This window comes from Sturnus vulgaris, chromosome 7 (assembly GCF_052056855.1).
Source record: "Sturnus vulgaris isolate bStuVul1 chromosome 7, bStuVul1.hap1, whole genome shotgun sequence".
NCBI classification, from domain to species: Eukaryota; Metazoa; Chordata; class Aves; order Passeriformes; family Sturnidae; genus Sturnus; species Sturnus vulgaris.
In genome coordinates this window covers 22,942,142-22,964,620 of record NC_142249.1, presented here as the reverse complement: position 1 = coordinate 22,964,620, position 22,479 = coordinate 22,942,142, and the positions used below count along the sequence as shown (strand labels likewise).

Sequence of the window (22,479 nt, the reverse complement as noted above, 5' to 3'; positions counted from 1 at the left end):
TATATGCATTGTTGAAATTGCTAATCTCAGTATATTTTTAAATTCAACTAATGCATCTCTAAGTCAAAATATACGTACTAGGTTTTGCTTTAGATTAAAAAGAAATAGCTTGCTTTTGCTTACTGCTTTGCTAGTCTAATTCCAAGTCTAATTAACTACAAACAAGTCTTTTCTATTTTAGAAAACTGAAAAAACCAAATTAGTCATGCAGTTTCATAAAAATGAAAGAAAATATTTTAATGGGACAAGTCACAATGCAGCTGCATTAGTACTCCATCTGAGCAAATGCATTTAATAGCTTAGAACTCCTGGACTGCTACCAAGCTGAATGGCTTCTCTGCTTACGCTGTTCCTGCAGCATTCTTGTGCAGCAAGTGACTGCAGTACAGAGAAGCATCCTTTCTGCTTTCTTTCATTTGATCAGAGCACTGACCCCTTTTACTGGCAATCTACATTACTAACTGAAGTTTAATTTTCTTAAACATCTGTTTATATTTACCTTAGCAAGCATAATAGAACCTTTCTTCAGTTAGAAAAACAAACAAAGCCATGTAGGCTATGCAGTGTACATTACATAATGCTACTGATTCATTTAACATTAAAGTTAAATTGAATTTAACTAAGATTTAAGTTCTGGTCTTGGCATATTGCCACGTTTGGGAAAGAAATAAAAGTTGATGAAAAACAGATTGCTCCATACCCTGGAATGATGTAAAATTTGCAGAGCTAAAAAACACAAAGACATTGCCATACTCAAATTAGTGGGTTGCCTGACCCCATTGAGAGCATTCAGGTACTTACTATCTCCTATGGTCAGTAGAAAGGCCAGAAGCCCAAATGACATAATGAGCAAATAATTTACTTTCTAACAAATTTAGCAAGCACAGATTTCATTCCTGAGTTTTCCTGGGTCAAGGAAGCAAATGCAGGAACAACAGGAACATGTTTAACACACAAGAAAATAGGGGGAAAAAAAAATCAATCTTAATTAAGGAAACGAAAAGAGTTTCTGCTTTTCATGCACAACGATGGGGCCATTGTGCAGTAATAAACCCTCCAAATTGTAGAAACTGGTAGTTTTTATACTGCACAGAAGTCCAGACATCGTATGAAAGAAACTTTTGAAACTTTATCCCCTTGGTTTTACACACTGTGCACTGAAGGCATGCCCTGGGACAAGCCTGTGCATGGTGCAGAGAGGAGGCAGCAGCAGCCCCAGCAGCCTGTGATGGAGCTGGGTATCACCTGCTGAGCTACTGCAGTGCAGCACCCAAAGGGAGGGATCCACTCCCAGACTGTCTGTGAAAGAGGAGTGCTCAAGGAATGGGAGATGCTTCGACCACAAATGAACTCCAGTGCAGCCCAGGAAGCACGATTGCCACTGCATGACTTTGGCATGGTTCTATGGCCTCAATCCCCTCCTGCAGCCCTCAGCCCGTCTCAGGTTTTATAAGATGCAACAAATGCATGGGCTACATGTGAATTCAGTGTTTTCCTAATTTATTGGTATGCTATATGCTATGCCATGCAGCAGGTAACATAAGTCTGTAAACATATGACATTTCTGTTTATGTGGGCAGGGCATGGCACCTGGGTCACTGGCATCTTCTGACACTGCTAAGGCAGCTCCTCTGCAGTTCTCCCCTCATGTCCCTCTGCATTTTGTGATTCTGAACACACAAACTAATTTTACCAACAATATGAGGATTCTGGTGTTTCTTAATAAGCTTCTTTGAACATAATAATTACCTAATACTGTGTGAGAAATGTCTTATTACCAGATTGGCAATTTCACTTTACAGTAGCATAATGAGTATCTGTTCTTACAGATACAATTTTAGTTAACTTCAAAAACTATATATTTTCATATAGTTCTCAAAATAAAAATCAAATTTTAAAAAGTCACATCACTGCTGTAAAGAAATTTCTTCCAAAACACAGACCTGGCAAAAAACAAATAAATAACTTTCACCTATATCCTGATTAGGTTTGAACTGACTTTTAAGAAACTTTGAATTAACAATGATAGTTTTTTGTCTTTTAAGGTGCTGGTGATTTTCCAGTCATTTAATATTTTATGGCCTAAGAGTACAATAAATGCTCTGGATGTTAAGTTGATTTTTGATGGAAGCGTAAAGATATAATAAATAATCCAATCAAAACCCAAGGGCAATAAAATTATAGACTAAGAGGTCTCATGCTATTGGAACTTTGGAATTTTTAAAAATCCTATTATTGATCAAGAGAAACAAAGAATTATGCTTCTTTAAAATACATAAGATACATTATATGCAGGGACTTCAAATGTTTAGCAGACCAGAACACTTGAAAACGAATGAACTTGATGCTATAAAGTGTACTGAGAAAACAGACAAGATGTAAAACTAAAGTAATATCACAAGATACCAACTGTCATTCAAAAATCGAAAACCATTAATTATAAATATCGGAAATATTAATATATACTTATAAAGAGCATAAACGAGAACAAATTTTGAAGCAAAACATCCAGCCACTCAAATTCTGAGCCACTGTCTGTTAGTTTTCTCAAGATCAGATAATCTGCTAAAAGCAAGCAACATTTACTTTATCAAATACAGTATTAAGCTATGTGGTTAAACATGGAATTGTAGTGCACATTTAGTGACTATTTTACAAAGAAGCTATTCTCAAATATAGGTACAGAAATATAAAATGGAAAGAGGTTTGAGATCTGTAGTTTTTATAAATATCACTTGGTGCACATCAAATGTACACAAACTACATTAATGAAGCTAATGATGCAATAAAGTATTTAATAAAGTTTTCTATCTTGTATTCCACCTTGAATTCAAACTGATAGATTACAAGGTCTGTATAATGTGAATCTGTTCATGTGGCTCCATCTGTAAGATGAGAACTCTAATAGAAGAATCAACATGTTAAACTGAAGACCACAGCAAATAATGTCAGCAAATAGTGTCCCTTTCAGTCTCAACTTTTCTGGTTAAAAAATACCAGATTTCCCATTTTGTAGGATTTGTTATTGGTGATTAAATTACTTTCAGCTATTCTCACTCAAACCCACACTTTTATCTTTTCGTTAATTGAAAATACTCTTGCATTTGTGATTGAAACTGTTTATTGCTGTTCTAAATTGTTGTTTTTAATGTCATAATTAGAGATTAAAGTGTTTTGAAATTTTTTTTTGTAATTAATAATTTTTAGTTTATAGTAGTGAATTGTAATGCCTTCTGGTATTTTGGCATTGGATGTCCAGGGCAATATCTTAAATAGTTTAAAGATAGATTTGAAATTAGTAATAGTTGTCCCATAACTCTTTACTCCACTAATAGCAGAACAGTGTAAAGTTAGTTCTAGCCTTACTAGACGAAAGAAAACTTCAGCCACTCCCAGTCAGGTATGGATTTACAATACACCCAGCTGAGAAAAATGAAGAGAGGTATTCCTCAGCAGGTCACGTTTCTTGTCTGATCAATGTATCTGAAGATGGGGAACCATTTCCTACCACACTGAGAGCTGAACAGTGTTTCTGCAGGTATGTACATACTGTATTGTATGTACAGTCTAGAAGCATTTGTATAAATAAGCTTACAGTGAGAAACAAAGTAGGAAACTTCCTTTATTAAAAGCCATTTCTCAATGCACTTGAGCACAACAATGGAAGAGCACTACATAAAGATAAGAATATCCAGTTATGAAAAACTAGTCTTTAGTATGTCAACAGTGAGCACTGTCAGAGAAGAGATCAATGCAATTTGTAGGGTCATGGCTCTAAGGAATTGAAAGACATTTAAGTCTGAGGGAATGCACAGTTAAGAAGCTTAAAAATATTCGTGTTTCATTCATTGTGAGTCAAGGACAATTTGGGGACTTAATATCATAGGTGGAAATGACACCAAAGAGATTTTTAATTTGACTTTGAGGAAAAACCCTATGAAAAGTATAAATACAGAATAATTTTCAGTAATTAGCAATTTTGAGTAGGACTTGGTATGTTACACCCATTTATGTATTTTTCCATATTTATTACTCTTAAAATTCCTTGTTTTCTCTATATTTAAAATTTCATCAGGAGGTATGAAAATGTCATGATAATTTTTGTTCTCCCTTCCTCTCTTACTTTTCTTGCTCAGACTTTTGTTTTCCTCCATGAAATCTTTTTGTCTTTCTAGCAAACCTATGGGGGACGTGAGCTTAACATGGTCCTTGAGTGGATCCTAGAGAGTGAGATGCAAGCTCCCTCCCTCTATGCCTGTTTGAGCCTTCCCAGGCAGCCAGGCTTGCTGGAAGCTGAGTGCTTTGGGAATGTTTTGGGCTTGATGACATCGAGGCTGGGTCTGCAGGTAATGTGGCTGTGAAGTTAGGCTTGCTGTGGCTCAGTGATGAGAGATACCTTGAGTGAATTACATGTTGACCATAGAAGCTTGAAGCAAGCCAGCAAGTGGGAAGAGGTGCATGTATCTAAAATAGTCCAAATCCCATTAAGGCCAAGATAAAACTTGTTACCACTGTAAAAGACAGTTAAAGCCAGGTAAGAGTGCAAAGCAAAAGGCATTTTTTCAGTGGGAACACCATGATGTGATGCATAACAGGTGGCCAAAGCACAAGACTCTCATTATGTACCGTTAAAAGACCATCCCCTTAGTGACTGTGTCCCCTAAGCAGAAAGGACCTCAGTGAAAAAATGCAATATATTACATTATCAAGTCTTAAGATGTTTGTTTTGAAACATGAGCACATAAATTTTATCAGCAGCAATACGAAATGTTAGGATTCTGTTTTACTATCTATTTTTCTCAGGCTAAGTCTGTACTATATTCAACAGAGTGCAGCCAAAACTGTATCTGTCACAAGCTGCTCTTGAGGCAACAGGAACCTGCCTGTACTGCCTTTTACAGGCAGTTCTCCTGGACTTGGTAGGGAGTATGCTTTCAAATCTCCAAATCTGCAAAGTCCATCTTGAATTACTTTTGGTTTTGTGCCCTGAACAGCAGACAGCCATATTCACACTGCAGGTAAATGGGTTTACACACCTGTGAAGTTTACCTTTTCAGAATAGCATCAAAGCTGTCCAAACCACACGAACCCTGCTGAAAGCAGGAAGAATGGATGGCTGTAGCTATTTTAGTCTCCAAACTTCTTTCAGAATCATCCTATTTATCCTATACGTAGTCCAACTGACCGAAGTCTTAATTATTTCAGATTTCCTTCTGCTGCCATTGCTGGTGTAAATGTCTTAAATTTCTAGATGGAGTGATTCATCCCAGACTAGGAGTGCTTAACACAGCAGCTCAGGCACATAAAAGGCAACCAAGCCTAAGGGCTGCTGTGGTTAGTGGAGCCTGTGCTACTAGCAGTCATAATGAATCTGACTCTTATATGTGTCAAATGTCCTTGTCTAAGATTTGGAGCCAAATTATAAATCATACTGTACTCCTCCCACTGCCATACATATCTAAAGTCTGTTTTCCATCATTCTTACAAAGAAACAGGAAAGTTTCTTTGCCCTTTTCAAAAAACTGTCCTTATTCAGAATGATTTTCTAGCTAGTTGCTTGGGCTCCATCATCCTGCTGTATAAATTCTCAGAAAGTAAATGACTGATTACCTCTCAGAGACCCTTTGCAGCCTTTCTTCATTATCTCGAATTTAATTTTTTAGATTTTAACTCTGTTGTTCAAAATTTCAATTTCCATCAACATTGCAATTTTGAAGATTTCCAGTCACATTTAGGAGATACAAATACCTGCAAAGATCTCTCATTTTGCTTAGGCTCCTTTTAACCTCTTCTTTTACAAGACTCCTTTCAAAACTCTTCAGTGGTTAGGCTGCTTATCTCTCAAAAGTCTTCTTTTCCTCTGCGAAATCTGAGCATTTTTCCCTATACTTAGTTTATATCATGGTTGGAGCAGTAATTCCCTGTCTCTCTGTGTTTGAATAGCACATTCAGACTGGGGTCCTTTGTTCCATGTCTGAACTCCTGCCTACTAAAGATATCCAAAAGCACCCATACACAATTCCAAGGCAACCCGCAATGCTGGCCACAAATTAAATAGAATAATTTGCAGGTGAGAATCTGGACGTTAAGAAGTGTTAAAATTCAAGAGTGTGTGCTTCAGATAAGCAATATAAAGGAATGGACTTAGAATTGAGTCTGGTACAACCAGAGAACATGAGGTTTCTAATAACAAAGTTTCTGAAAGTTCCAGAAGTAAAATACACCCTACAACACTGCAATACAGTTTTTTAACAGGGATGACACACGAATGTCTCAGAAAACCTAAAATCTGTCTTGTTTTAATCCTCCAAAGTAGTTAAAAAGTACTGCTTCAGCAAAGCCACTTGAATTAAAAGCATTCCACAGAGAAGCACAGACCTGCAGACCTCTAAAGAGAAACAGCTTACTTGGTGGACTTCACGTCAGAATACTGCTAATCACAGTTGCACTGCCCTCAGCCATTATTTAGCCATCTTCACAATCTTTCCTCACATGAAAGAGAGAAAATGGCTCATATTTCCCATCTGAAACTTATCTGAACAGACAGCTAAAGGCATAAGCCATCCTTTTCCAAAGTGCTAAGTAATCAAGAATTCACACAAAAGTCAGTATAAAATTCTTGTCACTTTGTACAGAGGCATTGTACTTTTCACATCAGCACTAAAATACAGACTTAAATATATAAGCTTAGTCATAGCATATGAAATTTTAGCCTTATATCATAGTCAATCTTACTTTAATCACAGGAGGAAAAAAAGCCTATTCCCAAAACTGACCAGTTTCCTGCATTTCAGAATTCTACAAAGTATATAACTCCAAGAAATAAATGTCACTGCTGAGACCTGCAGAGAAATATCATGTGCAAGGCAGTCAAAGGAAAAAGGAGAGAAAATTTTGAATAAAACACTATTAGAGAGTTAAATAGAGCTTAATATCCTGAAGACACATTGTTTTGGAACAAAGAAATAGCTTTTAAAAACAAAATTTTGTTTACTACTCCCCTGCACTAAAAAAAATGGATTCATTTGCATTTCCTCAGCTTTTATTTTTTTCTCTTTCCCCAAAACTTATTGTCTAGGAATTAGGCATGCAGACATAAGAAAGGGGGTATTGTATCAGCTACTTTGCTTTCTCTTGCTAGCACGTCTCATAATTTATCATTCTCTCCTCTTGGGCAGTAAGCATTTTTGTTTCTCCCAGCAGAACCATTAAATATAATTTAGTGCTGGTTCAGTAGCAGTCTGAACTTAGACTTCACAGATGTACAGAAACCTGCTTGAGGGGAAAGCAGAGGGCAAGTCTGAGGTCAATGCCCACAAGTGACAGAGTCGCAGCCAGGCTGTGCAGCAGCTGGGCAGCACAGCACCCCCAGCAAAACCAGCAGCTGCACAGGCTGGGAGGGCAGCACGGCTCTCCCCAGGCTGCAGCACACAGCTCCCAGAAACTCTAGAATCCTTGGGACTGGCACTACGTATAATATCTATCAGTTGTTTAAAAACTCTCCCCAGAACGTGTGTGCCCCTCGAAGCAGCTGGGCACTGCAGTGATTGCCTTGGCAGATGTGGGCAGAGCTCAGGAGACAAAGGCTCTCTCCAGGCTGGACTGAACCGTGTGTGGGAAACACAGCGGTAGCACCACTGCCACTAGTGCTGTAAGAAAAGTTTCCAAAATTGTTTCAATATAGGAACCTTGAAATATTGTTTGAGTAAAAGTAATCTTCAACTGGATTTCTATTTAAATTTACTCATAGTAATTAAGACTCTTTTCCCTAGTTTCCTTGCACATCTATATCAGTAAAGCTGAAAACTTCTGTCTACTCTATGTCCCACTCATGAAATATGACAATTCAGAGCAGGTACACTACTCATACCTCATGATGCAACACCACACCCACATTAGCATTTCCAAACTTTCTAATTTGTATTTCTATTAAAAGAAATAGGTTTATAATGTTATATATTTAATATAGACTCCATGTATTTTATAGTTTATATTTATATTCTCATTTTTTGTCCTTGGTGCATAGCTGCTCCTTATTAGAAATGAACAGGCTGGTGACAACCTCCACCCAGCACTCTTAGGATATGGTTTTGCATTACAGGCTCATAGAGGCTGAGGAGGGAGGGCATCTCTGGAGATCAGCTATTGTGTTAGAATAAAGACATTTTGCAAAGTTTTCTCAGATTTTTAGCTCAGGTTGTGGAAATTCTGCTTCTATAAAATGTTCCAGGCAATTTTATATTTGCTATCAAAAAGCAGACAGCAATATTCTGAAATAATATCTGGCAATCTTTCTTAATCTGGGTATGCCTAGAAAACATAATTTAACATAACTCCACAGTTCCAGAAACGGTGCTATAGAGTATACTATTTTTCAGCATATTTTAAGTATATTCCATACATGTATCTTTTCTCTGACCCTATATATATATATATCATACATTCTTTAAACAAAACTAATTTAATCTACTTTTTAAATAGTAATGAATTTTAATGATTCACGTACACTGGTTTCCATGCAAATAGTCAGAAATTTTTTTTTAATTTTTGTTTCAATCAAGTCCAGTTTGGCATCTCATTTTGCAGGATGCTTTCTAAATTGGTTTTCCTGTAAGTATTTATTATCAATCTTCTACACTATAATTAAGATTTTTTAATTAGTATTAATCTCTCTGAAGGTGTGTCTGTTCCTCCATAGCACAGAGTTTAATAGAAGAAAAAGAAAATAAAAGAGAAAATAAATTGAACTGAAGGCAATAATACTCAGATGCAAGGTTTCTAGATTGCACTTGGATCACATAGTTCCTGTTTAAGAAAAAAAAAAATTTGTTGTATAATTTCTTTTTCAATTAAGCATTGTCAATGTACCCAGTATGGAGTTCTGACAGTTCTCTGTCTCTATCCATCACTACACATTTCAAGTGATATGCATATATGGCATTATTTAGGTTTCATTTTAGAAAATAAATGTATCAGACTGGATTTCTCAGCTGTGAAAAATACTGAATATGAACATTAAAAATAGAACTTTGAAATGGCTCCGGTACACTCACTTTATTTAATCGGATTCTGAAGTGTCCTAGTTATTCCTATAAAGAAAAACTATAAATTTAAAAATCTTTTTAATTAAATGTGTACAATTCTCCAGACAGTATGGAAATTTGATCAGATTTGCAAATATCTTTTTCCTACCCCTTGTATTCACACACTTGCTATGGTTCATAGTAAAGACTATACAATCTAGAAGACATACTAAGAAATGAAGTAACTTTTTAGGACCCATTTTCTGCTTTTTCTTGATATATTTGAAGCATTGTAGAGTGCATATACCTTCGGATAAATATTTTCAGGGGATGTTGTACATGCTTTTAGGCAATCCTAGTGAAAATAGCTTTTAGTGGATCCTATATAATTTATTGCACATTGTCTGTTATATCTCAGATATCTCCTTTTTGTAGACTCACAGAAAATCTGGGTTGGAAAAAGAGATCAGAGGCCACCTAGTTCATCTCACTGCCCAAGGCAAGATTGCTATACCTATTTCCCAACAGATGTTTCATCTAAGCTCTTCCTACAGACCTTCAGGACAATTTTCACAGATTCTTCTGCCATTCTATTGCAGCTCTGCACTATCTGTTCTCGTAAAATGTTTGTTCTCATATCTCATCCAGGTGAGCCCATTTCTTCAGTCTTCACTTCCTGTCCCACCCACTCTGGACACAGAGAACAAAAATAATCTTCAGCATTCAGCTTCTAATGATCCACCAGTCACTTCACTTCTGTTTCATGTGTGGACTTACTCCAGGGATCCTCCAAAACTGCTTAAAGAGCCCTGCTGAGACATTCCCAAGAGGAGCACCTATCATCTGCATTCAGAAATACCTCCATCACACTTTCCTCTTAACACAATTTGACAATAATTTTAAACAAGGAAGTTAAACACTTCAAATTAAAAAAATGAATGCTCTCACTCTGAAGGAAACAACATTTGGTAACATTACTGTAGTTACTACTAAGACTTGTCCTCTTTGACCAATGCCATTAATAAATAGAGTTATTAAATAATTGAGTCACAAAAGCCTCTGCATTTACTCCTAAACTTTTATTTCTGACCTTGACAGGATTTAAGGTTTTGTTTGGTTTTGCTTTGCTTAACTGATGATTATCAGTTTTTTTGATTTCTGTTACGAAGTAATTTTAAAAAGCCAAATCTAGAAGCAAGAGACTCTACAGAGTCTCTTGAAGAAGTAAGAGAAAGATGCAGATTGGCCTGTATGTTTACAAGGTACTGATATAAATTGCAAAGATAGAGGGAATTAGAAGGGATAGAGCTTGGAAACTCAAACTGAGCTGGATGTTTCTGAGACAAAAAAAAAAAATATAAGGGTTTTGTCCTTTTCTCAGAGACTTGTGGAAAAAAACAGGAAATTAACAAAAGGGATGGAAACACTTTAAAACAGAGCACTGGAAGGATGGTTAGAGATCCACTAGATACTGCTGTGACAGAAAGCAATGGAAATGTAGGTTCTAAAAATGCAACACAATGAGAATTTCATAGCAGAAAGAAGAAGGAGAAAGAGAACTTCTGGGGCTGATAAATTACAACAATAAATAACAGGGTGGCTGAATGAGAATTGTGGATTTTCAAGAGATATTTAATATACCAGGCAAGGCTTATACCCAGAATTTTTTAACAAGTGTAAAATATAATAAAGTCTTTTTTGTCAGAGCTAAACAGAATTTCAGAGGAGCACAAAAGGGGACCTGAAGCCACCACACACTGGTAAAAATGGAAGAGACTGAAGTAATGATTCAATAATCAGTAAACAACAGTAATCTTAAAAACACTTAACACCCATGTATTTAGTAAACCCTCACAGCGATTCTTTCAACAAATATTACTAATACTGAATAAAACAAGATCAGCATATTTTACAGAATTTGGACTAACCCAATATGGAAAGAGCGATTATTTCTATGTCCAAATTTGCTATTTAATAATTTCTTCACTCATACCAAATTTTCAGTTGTTTCTATCCAACTTCTATGTGTTTTTACTGATATAAATCTATAAAGGATAAGCCTACAACTAGAAAAATGGAAGTAACATGCTTGAACTACTGAGCTTTGGGAAAAAACATCTAGAAAATTTGCATTATATTCCCCATCTCCCTACAATATTATGTTCAGTCAGAAATACTACCTATAGGGTTTTAATGGTTCAAATTTACTCAAAGGTTCTTTTCCCTCACGTTTTAGAATATTTCAGCTTTAGGATTTTTTCTCTCTTGTAGCAATGTGATCTCTTAAGTGGTCTAAAGTATTATGCTAAAAAAGCCTAATGGTATTCCTTCTCTAGTATGTCATACTGTTTCCCTGACTCTCAGGTTGTCTCAGTTTTGAGGTGTGAATAAATATTGTTCAATTTTTAATTTGGTTTTTCTTCTGCTGTAGAACATGCCTGCGGTTGTCATTTTGGCAACTTGAGTCTTGAGGAATCCCACTGCCTCCCACCTACATAAGCTGTTATCAATGGAGAAAAAGAAGGCAGAATATGTTTCTGTTATTGGAAAACAATCCACAAATCTCTTCACGATAATTAGCCTAAAAGACCCAATATGTTTTCCCACAGATGAGCTGTGACTGAAGTTCAGAAAATGAATAAAATGAAGGAAAAGACGTTAATCCGTAAGAGAGTCACAAAATGCACATAGAAAAACAAGATTCATCAGAATTTGCCAAGTACCCACTTCTCCTGATGATTTACAGATTATTTCTCATAACTAAGGGCAGGAGAACACTGACACTCAGTCAATCTCAGTTCTTCAATTTCAGGTAGCCAAAAATAATAGAGACGGATTTGTAAAATATCATTTAAGGGACAAAATTCAGTGCTAGGCTAGGTGGGTTTGCCCCTTAAATATGCTGTGCTCTGTCATGAATGTACAAAACTCTGGAATTAGAATTCACATCCTGGAAGGATGCAGTGCAATGTGGATAGCAGCAGCACTGCCATCCTTAGAAGTCAACAACAGCCAGTTGTCCTTTAAACTGGTTGGCATTGGGGAGAGCATTCAGTGCAAATTCATAAACATTGTGAAGGTTTTCTAGCTCAAGGCATCTTCCTTTTAAGAATAAAAGAATCTGTAATTGATTTTAGCTTCTCAGCTGTTGACAATAACTTCTGAAACTTCAAAGCAAGTTTAGGTTTTTATATCATAATTTCAACAAAGGTTTCAGTGATCAAAAATAAACTACCCTTGCCCCTATATAAAGTATTGTTTCAAACAGCTGATAGGATATATATTTTCTTGATATACATTTATCTATTTAATTTTTCTGTAAGTCATCATAGACTTTTAAAATTCTTTATTTTTGGTACCAGATGGTATGCAAATTATTGTTGTGTTCCTAGAATTTCACTAAAATTGTTCTAATTAGACTATGCCTTATGCAAGCTCTTAATTCCTCTAATTCCCTGTCCCACTCCCCTTGATATTTCCTTCAAAATAATGAAAACTTTCTAACAAACTGAGGACAACCAGTTTAAAGCTGCTTGTCTCTAACTTGCTTCCCTGTGTCTAAATACTTCAGCAAATATTCAAGATCACACAAAGCAGGCTCAACAGAATAAATTATCAGGGTGTCAGTCTTGACAGCAATCCTGTTATTGTTTTGCATTAGATATCAGAGATATTTTTAGCACAGCCTTTTTTCTTTTGTACTTGACATCAATACATTGGTCAGGCATGAGAAACACAATAAACAAGGTAGGTGCAGTTCAAAAATGCAACACTAATATCAGCCAATATAGCTCAGGAGTCTGACACCATAACCACAAAATAAGCAATTCTGGAAAAATACAGTTGAAGAGGTTTTCAATAGTGACAGAAAGCACCGATCCATTTTCAAATACTGCTGAGTGAGTAACAACAGCTTTCTCAAAGTGGGGCTGAACAAACAGCCCAATCCCAGGTAAATTAGTACAGTGGGATTCTTTTAAGCACATACCTCAGACAGGCAGCAGAGAAGAAATCCATGTGAGAAAAGACGCTGAAAGAGCTTGAAGTCCACCTGGCAAATTTCTTGTGCTGTTTGAAAAAGCAAGACGGTTCAGATTATGAACCGAGCCATATCTACAGCATTAGAACCAGTCCTGGTCAGTAAGGAAATCAAAGTAAGAGCTGTTAGCAGTGCACTTGATAAGAAAGACTAAGGGCAGAGGGAGAGAGGGAAAAGAGAGGGCTGCTTCTCCTCCTTTGGTAAAATGTTTGTGTGAAGCGTTCAGCCTTTAAGCAGAGCCTCTCTATGGGAAGGAAAACTCTACGATCCTGCAGTGCTTGCCTTAGACTTTAATATGTCTTCCATGAGAAGGAACAACACGACCTCTGTTATCTTCCAAAAAGTTCAGGGGAAAATATGTAATAATAATTTATACAAAATCACTCCCCAGCAAAAAAGCAAACACCCAAAAATATAAGGCCACTGAAATATATCTTGCAACAAAATGCTGAGATGCCAAAAAGAACTGACTGCAGCAAAACCCCCAAATTTCTTCTTAATTATATGCTTTACAATAACTATAAAGCAAGAATTAAAAAAAAAAAAAAAAAAAAAAGAAGGGGGACTGGGGTGGGGGATCCATGCTGGCTGCTCACATAAATGCACTAAGGTCTAGAATTTACCATCTTCCTGGCTTACCTGATAAAACAGGAATTTCAAATGCATTGTGAAAAAAACCCAAAATTTAAAAAAAAAAAGCACCTAGAGATAGTGATGAGGAAATGCTTGAAATGCTAATAAAGCTGTTTAGATTCTCAGTTCAGAAGATTAAAAATGTTTATAAATTGCTGCATTCTCATCGAGAAGGGAAAAAAAAAAAAAAGACCTCTGCAGTATCCTCTCTGCTTTGTTCTCAGCTTCCTGTTCAGAGGCTCACTCTATGGTACCTAATACAAATCAGCAAATAGCAGGGGAAAAAAAAAAAAAAAGGAAGGGGGAAGGGAGGAGGGTAAAGAGAGACAGAGAGGAGGGTAAAGATAGAAAAAAAGGGGAAAAAAATAAAAAGATACTAAGCCATCACCTTAAAGGACAGCCCCATCTATCGGCAAAAGCAAAGAACTGGGTGTAAAAGACGGCTTTTTTTGAGATTTCCTGACCTAAACAAGACTGAAAATCTGCAACCTCGTTTTCCTTCAGGGAGGAACAAAGGGCAGGCATAGTGCTGAGAAGTAGATTTCTTTATCCAGTGTTAAATGAGCTAAAGTTTTCAGTAATTTTAATTTGTTTTCAGTTAATTACTTGTCTCTAAACGTGTGAAGGAAATAGTTTGTGTTAGTGTCAGCCCTTACGAAAGCACCAGAAACTTTTCCAGGTCAGCCTCTGACATGTCACAGCTCAATGCTACCTGTCCTCTGTTTCGTTTTACACCTGCCCACCGAGGAGTGGTGGCAGATTCAGGCTCACCAGTCAGTCATGGGTTCAGTCACCAAATAAAAGGGTTCCTGTGCCAGAGTCCCGTGCTGTGTCCATCTATCACAGCCTGCATTGCTAATCTGCCTGGTACACGACTGCCACGTCAGCTCTATACATTCCCTGGATCCGATGGCAGCTGCGCAGCCAAATCTGGAACCTAGACAAAAAAAGGCTCCTTTTTAAAATTCAGACTGCTAAGTAACAGTAACGCTAACTGCTAGCACAATGAACCCCATCTGCATTGGATCAGCCTCAGCTGGAGCTAAATCAGACAGAATTCTGTACTTCTCATTTTGCTTTACTGACCAATAAAAATAAAAGCGAGGATGGCCATGAGCAAATACTTATGAAAGCCCCAGTGCGTGCCATGCTGGAGGGAGGTGGGTGCACAGTGGTAGGAAAGGAAAAGAGGAGGCAGTGACTGCTAAAGTGAGAGGTGCAGAGAAGGAGGGCTAAAAATAACATTGCATTTCTTCCATTGTTCAATACCATTTCTGCATGTAAAGATAGGAGAATATGAATCTAATTAATACCTGTATTCAATGAGGCATATCTATGATATAACAGACACTTAATATTAACCTCTGATTCAGTAGCCCCAAAGAGCTTTAATGAATTTTATGCCTTAGAGTCAATTCTAATATTCTGATTTTTTTTCTAATATTTTCACATAATGATGTTTTGATTGCTTAAAGTTTGCTTGAATCCAAGCTATGTGAATCAGAATTTCTCCACCTCCCAGTGGTGACCTGAGGAGCTTGTCCCTTCAAAAGATGCACTTGGAATTCTTTCAGTATAACAACTAATTTTCAAGCATTTATCAGTACAGTATGTTAGGAACAGTTGTTCTAATAATAAAATCTAATTGCAAAATTTTTAAATATGCTGTCTTCAAAGATTGCAGTGATTAAAAGGACACAGCAAGCAAGCTTGTGACATGAACCATTAAGTTAAAACACACCCTAATAGATTCAAATACTGATGCTAAAATGTTGACATAGAAATGGCAAGACCAAACCGGACACAACCATTCAACCTGTGCCCTTTGAATACATCTGAGCTCTGACTTAGAGAGACCTCACATGCTTTCATCTTTCACTGCTGTCATGATCACCAGTTTCTAATTTAGCTTTTCTGCTGGCACTACTGGTAGGTTGCTAAGTGGCTTAGGCAGGTCCCCTTTACCCCAAAGCAGTTTGAGTCTATGATCTTCAGGTACAAAGAGCTTTAAATCATTATCTTAATATTAGCAGTTGGTAGCACACAGTTTGACTGTTTGGTTCTTTCTTAGATACAATTCTAAAGGCATATTTGTGTGTTTTTCATAGATTTGCAAAGTTCTTTGGGATCATGTAGGGCATTTGCAGGTGACAAATGACTTTGTAGCACTATTAACACACCCGACTCAGGAGCCTAAAAATTTTAAATACTAAACAGATGTTCAGATACAATTGCTGATGCCAATGGATCATTCCCAGAAATCTTTCTATTCATGGAAGATGTTTCTGGAAATGATGAATTGTCTGGTGTTTATAACCACAGATTCATCACAAGGATAAAAGGTAAAATATTTGCTCCTCAGTTTGAAGTTTTAGTATGAGTCCCTCCAGTCTTTGCTACAAGCTGGACACATTTGACATGTTACAGGCATAGTTCCTTTCAAATGTTGCACTTTGAAATGAAATAAACAACACAAAATTAAACGCTAAACTAGGCATGAATGAACTAAGACATCCTTTAAGCATCACGAGAGGCTCAGCATAGGATGCTTAACATGACCACTGACTTTGAGAAATCTCCAAGTACCATAAACAGAATGCTGAAAGCTGTTTTTTCCAAGCAGATTTCTCATGGCTCCAATTTCACTGCTCACAGTATAAATAGGTGCTCAAATTCAGCTCCAGCAGCTTACATTGTCAGGAAAAGTGACAGAGTTTCTGATTATCTTAACAAGCTTCTCTTGGTGGCTTCTTGAACCAGACTGTCATCTGTTATGGGGTTTGAGAGAGATTTGATCAACACAAAAGCAACTTCTTTCCAACTGCTAAAGATCTCATGAATTCTTGTCTATTTACAGTGTTATATATTGCATCACAACTGAAAAAAACAAAAAAGGTATAGATTTCTCAACCACAGCTGCTCCAATTCTCAGATAGATGGAAAGTTAGTAAATAAAATATGGTTTCCCTTTCCTCTCCTCCCCAATACCTAATATTTGCCTTTTTTCCATCTGTAAACAAATAGTCAACTGCTAATAGCTAGTCAAATCATTTTAAAAACCAACCAAGTCAAAGATAATCATTGCATTCAGTTTGAAAATCTCTGAGTAGTTCTTCATGCAGGTGTGGTGACAAATCCCTCCCTGAGTGCCCAAGGAGAAAATGGGCATGGGCTGAAGCAGCCATCCACCAGGCGCCGAGGAAACCCTCCATGGCACGCTCAGCAGGGACACAGCTGCCAGGCACACTTCCAATGAGCCATGAGCTTGCAATCCTGCAGATTTCACATTCTGCAGGCCTGGTAACTTTGCCTTAATGGAGGGGGATCTGTGGTTCACTTGTCCTCATACAAATTTTGACCAGTCCTACCTCAGGAACACTGTGTAAATATTTAACATCATTGGTGAAGAACAGCCCAGTAAGTTTTTGGCTCAAAAGCCTTAGTGATCACCATGCATTAGGAGAGTCTGTTTTTCTTCAGTGCATGAAATGATTCATCTGGAAGTCCTTCTCTAGTGCTCCTCTGCAGCACAGTTCCCTTTCTGAAATGACCTTATAATGAACTGCAAATGAATTTAAAAGGGAATGTAGGTTTGTCTCTATCCTTCATCATTTTTTCTGCAACAAACAACTATGTTTCAGCATTTTTTTGCTGCAAACACAGTTGTGGGCATTCTAGAGAAATCTTCAAAATTAACTTTAGAAGTTCAGATGTTCAGCCATGGCAAGTAAACCACATAAGCAACAATGCAGAATGTTATGCTCAATTAATAAAGTATTAAGAGCAATATATATGTATCTTTTTAATAAAAGTTTATGTGGTACATTTTATTTACCAAAACATTTTTTAAAAAAGCTCCCTTGATTCTTCACAGTATCTCTTTCTAGTGTTCTAGCAATGAATTCTATGAATTACAGTGGGTGTGGAGAACAGCTAATGGAGTAATTCATCTAATAGGTAAGGGACTAGCCAACCAAGATCCTCCGTGGACACACTGGTGAACATCATGATCCAAGAGACATTTTCTCTTTCTAAACTTGTGAACTAATGTAAACTTGTGTACTGCAGTCACAGAAGTGCTATCCAAGCAGTTAAGGATGGGAAAACATCATGATGGAGACCCAGGACCTACCTGAAAAACAAGACAAACTGTAGCAACACAGAAAACTGCATCCAGCCAGTTTGAAGGAAGAGCAAGGAAAATTTCTGAATTAAAAGCATAGTAACTTTTTGTATAAGGAACAAAGCACATCTGCCAGCTTCTAATCAGAATAGGTAAAGCACGTTTCTACAGCAATAGATTTTTGTCACACTAGGAATACTTTTGTGTACTAGATGCAAATGAAAGTTAGCAGTTCTAGACAGTGAACGATCTGCATTTGTGAGCCCAAACTTACATGGAAAGCTTGTCATCTTATACTACTACAGTCATATTTAGTTGTTACATGACATAAACTAAAACACTAATATTTTTAGTCTTTCCTTTTGAATTTAGCACTAATTTAGCATATGTGTGTCATCACAACATGTATCTCAACTACTCAACTAAAATGGACAGATAAAACCTGAGATCTGAACAACTTATTTGACACACTTTGGTATTGTTTCTATACTCCTCAGTTTTAGTGTAATTTCCATAACTATGAAGAGAGCAAAGAAACTCCTTTGCAGTACAGAAAATCCTAGTGTTGTGAGAAAAAGTGGAGTTTGTCAGAAAATCCAGCTGCATACTATAGTTTGAGGAAATATAAAGAATATTGAAAGCAAGCTACTGATGTAGCCACGGATTGGACAATTACAGTAAACTGCAGAAAAATACCAGGAGGAGGTACTGAACACTAACAACCAATATCCCACAGTGTAATGGGTTCAAAACAGCTCAAGTTCAATTTCTCAGACCCAAACTGATATACCAGGATATGGGATATATGAATACACATAGGAAACACCATCTTCTAACACTTTGTATCCTACTTGCTCTGCTGAGAAGTACTGTGTGTCCTGCTATGAACCATGATGCAAAAAATAAAAATAAGACTTCCAGAAGATCACTATACATTTAAAGACAATAAAACTTTTTTTTCTTCTAATTGAATAGATATGTTATTAATACTCCTCGGGCCTGTAAGAAAATACCTCAAGCACCCACACTTGAAAAGGGATGGAACACAGTGTACTCATATATAATAGTGTAACTATTTTAGAACACTTCATGCAGCAAGAGACAAAGAATGTGAAGTACATCATTACAATAATTCATGGTACCTAGCAGTTTTGTTCTATGCTCCTGTACTATGCTATTAATTTAAGTTTGTTTGAAAGACAAACTTCTGCATTTTGAAGTCTGAAGTGGTGTCTATAAAATATTATACAATGTAATATGCTGCATTGCAACAGAGGTGTTATCAAGATACCAAAAAGGAGCTATACTTTCTTGAGTCTAACTTTCACAATGTAATTAACAAAGGCAGCAGCCTGGTATAGTTAATAAATCACAGCACAGATCTATACAACTGTCATTACAAAAAAAAAAAAAAAAATATAGTAACTGGTAAGACCATGATGAAAAGACAGTCAAATGCTTGGCAGTTCTTTTCCAGAAAAAGAGAGCTTTCAAAGACAATAAGAAAATGATAAAACAATTCACCTCAATTTGGAACAAGTGTTGAAATTAATTATTTCTAGAACAATGTGAGGAACAATTAGGTTTTTTAATGGGGAGAAAAAACACATTTAAAAGGCTTCTAGGCTTACATTCTTCCCACCAAAATTAGTTTTAATCTGATATTAATACAGAAACTTATATAAATATCCAATCTTATTTTGATTTAAGGGACCTTGGCATTTCCACTTAAAGTAAGCAGTAACCTATTAGACATGGAAATTTTGTAAATGCCATATTGTAAATTGCCAACAATTTTGCATTCTTAATTTACTATTTTGACACTCATTAATATAATTCAATATAAACACCACTATTTTAAATTTAATATTAAAAGAAATCTTGGCAGTAAGCTATTAAATGCAGTGCATTGATACAATTCTGACCAAAGTTCCTCTTAGTTTTGGTTTTGTTTTTTTTTAATTGTACATTCCTCAGTATTTTTAAATTCATTTATGTATCTTAAATTTGTATTAATTTTCACAGATTGCTGAGTACCACGAAGGAGACTCCCTGTACCACGGAACAAAAAAGTTGCTGTCCAAGGTACTGCACATAAAGACAAGTGTTCCAATTAATCTCTCAAATGCATTAAAAATGTTTCCAGATTTATTAGCTTTCCTCAGCAAGCAAGCTAGTCTTGTTGAAATTCCTTATATGATACTGCAGTATCGGTGTTATGCTGTTACTTTCCAGGGCCTCTTCTACTGCATTCCAGTATGATCAGACACTCCAGCACCTGACAATAGCCAGTATGTATAATTAGGGACAAACCTGTTCTATTCTTTGTTACAGACTGATTTTCAGCAGGGCTGAAATACAAAAAAAAAAAGTCTTTGAATACTACATGGTTCATGAATAAAAGCTACCTTCTAATATATATCTAGCTCCCACGTACTGTTCTGGCATTCTGCAGAGTAATCACTTAAATGTAATTTTATCTGCAGTATTCACCTTACATATCTCAGAAGCATAAAGATTCACACATTCATGCAGGACATAGCAAATAGCGTCCTGGGCTTAATTGCTGCTTCAAAAAATAACCACAGAGTATAAGAAAATTAAATACAATTTTTGTTTCTTTTGTTACGATTAATAGGAGAAGCGTATTTCTAATTTGCAAGGCTAAAAAAATGCAACAGCCAAGAACTGCAGTAAACCTCTCAGAGCTAATAGCAATATCCAATAATGCTTTCCCACACCATCTTCGAGTAAATGGATTTAATTCACTGCTTAATCAGTCAAATTAACACTAATCCCCATATGGTTAGAAAGGACGTTTCTTAACAAACCCGATTTATGATTTATTTATTTGCGAAGTGTCTTAAAGCTGAGATGCCTAGAAGAACTACTGTGTTAATTCACTCATGCTGACAGAGCTGGTTTCACCTAAGAAATGATCTCTGCAATTCACAGCATGGCTGACAGCTATCTGCATAGAAAAGCAGCACAGTAACCATTTAAATCATGCAAAAACACTCACCCAAGAAGATGTAGCAAAGATGAGGATCCAGCTTCCAGACCCCATGAAGCTGAGGGAGCAATCCAGCAGCTTGCTCGGGCCAGCAGTGTCTCTCCTACACTTGACCTAGACTGCCTTACATAATGAGGAAGCAGTGCTGTATCCTGTGTGGAGGAGCAAGCTGAATGTCATCACTGGCAGAAGTAGGGAGAACTGGGAGCAGGCAGGCTGGTAGTTAGCATGGAGATCACGAAGTCTGCTCTCCCTGACTGTTCTGGGAGAAAGCACAAGAAGAGCTCAGAAATGCTGGTGTCATTCCTGCCCTGGAACGAATGACCGGAAGCAGTGAGGGTGTTACAAATGCGAGGCAGCAGCAAGGCTGGAGCTGCAGCTGCACCTGCTCGCAGGCAGCACAGCTCCTGTGACAGCGCCTGCAGGACTGCCAGGACTGCAGCTGCCCGGACAGCAGGCACCGACACACACTGCCCTGCACAGCCCTGCCTGGACACTGCTTACTCGGGTGAGTAGCAGGAAAGCACTGGTAGAAGATAAAGTCTGGGATTAATCTCCAAAAGGAATTGCTATTCCCTCTAATAGATCTTACTGCATGCAGGTTAGTTTCTGGAAAGTAACCATTTTTTACCTGTTGTACATGGTGTTACAGGGGTTAAACTGCTTCTATTACAGAGGTTTGATTTTTCAAGAAAATGATGGGTAAGATACATTCTCTGCTGTGAAGATATTTACAGTCATTTCTGGTGTTTCTTTGCTTCTGTTTTGTTTGGTTTTTTTCTTGAGAGAAGCCTTGGTATATTTTGTAGTTTACTACTGTTTGGGTCATATCAGCACTTTTCTGCAGGGCACAAAAGGAGAAAAAAGTATTCAAGCTTGGCCAGCTATTAAAAACCTACACAACCTTGTTTAAAAAAAGCACTTTATATAAATTAAAACTACTGCATATAATTTGTATTCCATCATTTATTTCATTTTAATGATTCAATAGTTACTAAAGAGCCTTAAATACATATAATGCATATACACATTATTCTTGAATAAATATTTTGATTGATAAAGTTTCTCTTTAGAAAAGAAGGCAAAGGTTTCACTAAGATGTTTTGTGGTTATATTTGAAACTGCTTGATTAGATGTGATCAAGAGTAAATGCAACTGGACATAAAATTCTGTGGCAACATTAGAAGTCAGGTAAAGAAAAGTTTTAAGTCTCAATGAGCAACACTGACAGAAGTCAGGTTAGGTGCAGACTTTATTAATATTAGTTATGTCCTTAGACTAAACATGATTGGAGCTCTGATCTCAAAAGGGAAAATCGAGGTGAAAGAGATAAAAATAATCCAAATTTTTGTCTTCCAAATCTATTTTCTTTATATTTCTCCTTTTGAGATAAACTTACAATGACTTTTCTATCAAATTTGATCAGGCAAAAAAAGTGCTTGGTTTTCACTGGTTTTTGAAATATATATTTTCATTGTCTCTTGTTGAATGCTTTCCTTTTTCCATTCATGAGAATTAAAAAAAAAAAAAAAGGTACAAGGAAAAAGAGAAAAAAATCAGAAGCATTTGAAATACAAGGCAGATCACTAATAAGCTAGTAAGACATACAGTTAGCATACTTGAGTTAAGAATGTGGAAAAAAACTAAA

General features: G+C 36.6%; 2 protein-coding genes across 12 annotated transcripts in view; one reads left to right on the top strand and one right to left on the bottom strand.

Moving 5' to 3' along the window:
- Positions 1 to 21,033, bottom strand: part of LOC106855884 (sodium channel protein type 1 subunit alpha) — an 88,965-nt gene extending 67,932 nt beyond the window's left edge. Inside the window, exons 1-2 of one of the 7 annotated variants that reach the window (XM_088168098.1) lie at positions 20,841 to 21,032; positions 13,012 to 13,091 (exon numbers count right to left, since the gene is read on the bottom strand). The gene's annotated coding sequence lies outside the window, so the exon portion shown is untranslated. Of the gene's footprint in view, positions 1 to 13,011; positions 13,092 to 20,840 lie in introns of all 7 variants that reach the window. The other 6 variants (XM_088168099.1, XM_088168097.1, XM_088168101.1 and 3 more) reach the window with 6 other exon arrangements.
- LOC148223207 (uncharacterized) overlaps positions 20,778 to 22,479 on the top strand; it is an 89,307-nt gene continuing 87,605 nt past the window's right edge. For all 5 annotated transcript variants that reach the window (XR_015804883.1, XR_015804882.1, XR_015804881.1 and 2 more), the window contains exon 1: positions 20,778 to 21,339. Coding sequence is in view for 2 of the 5 variants with exons in the window: in XM_088168110.1 (XP_088024236.1) it covers positions 21,180 to 21,339 (160 nt within the window). In the remaining 3 variants the exon portion in view is untranslated. The remainder of the gene's footprint in view (positions 21,340 to 22,479) is intronic.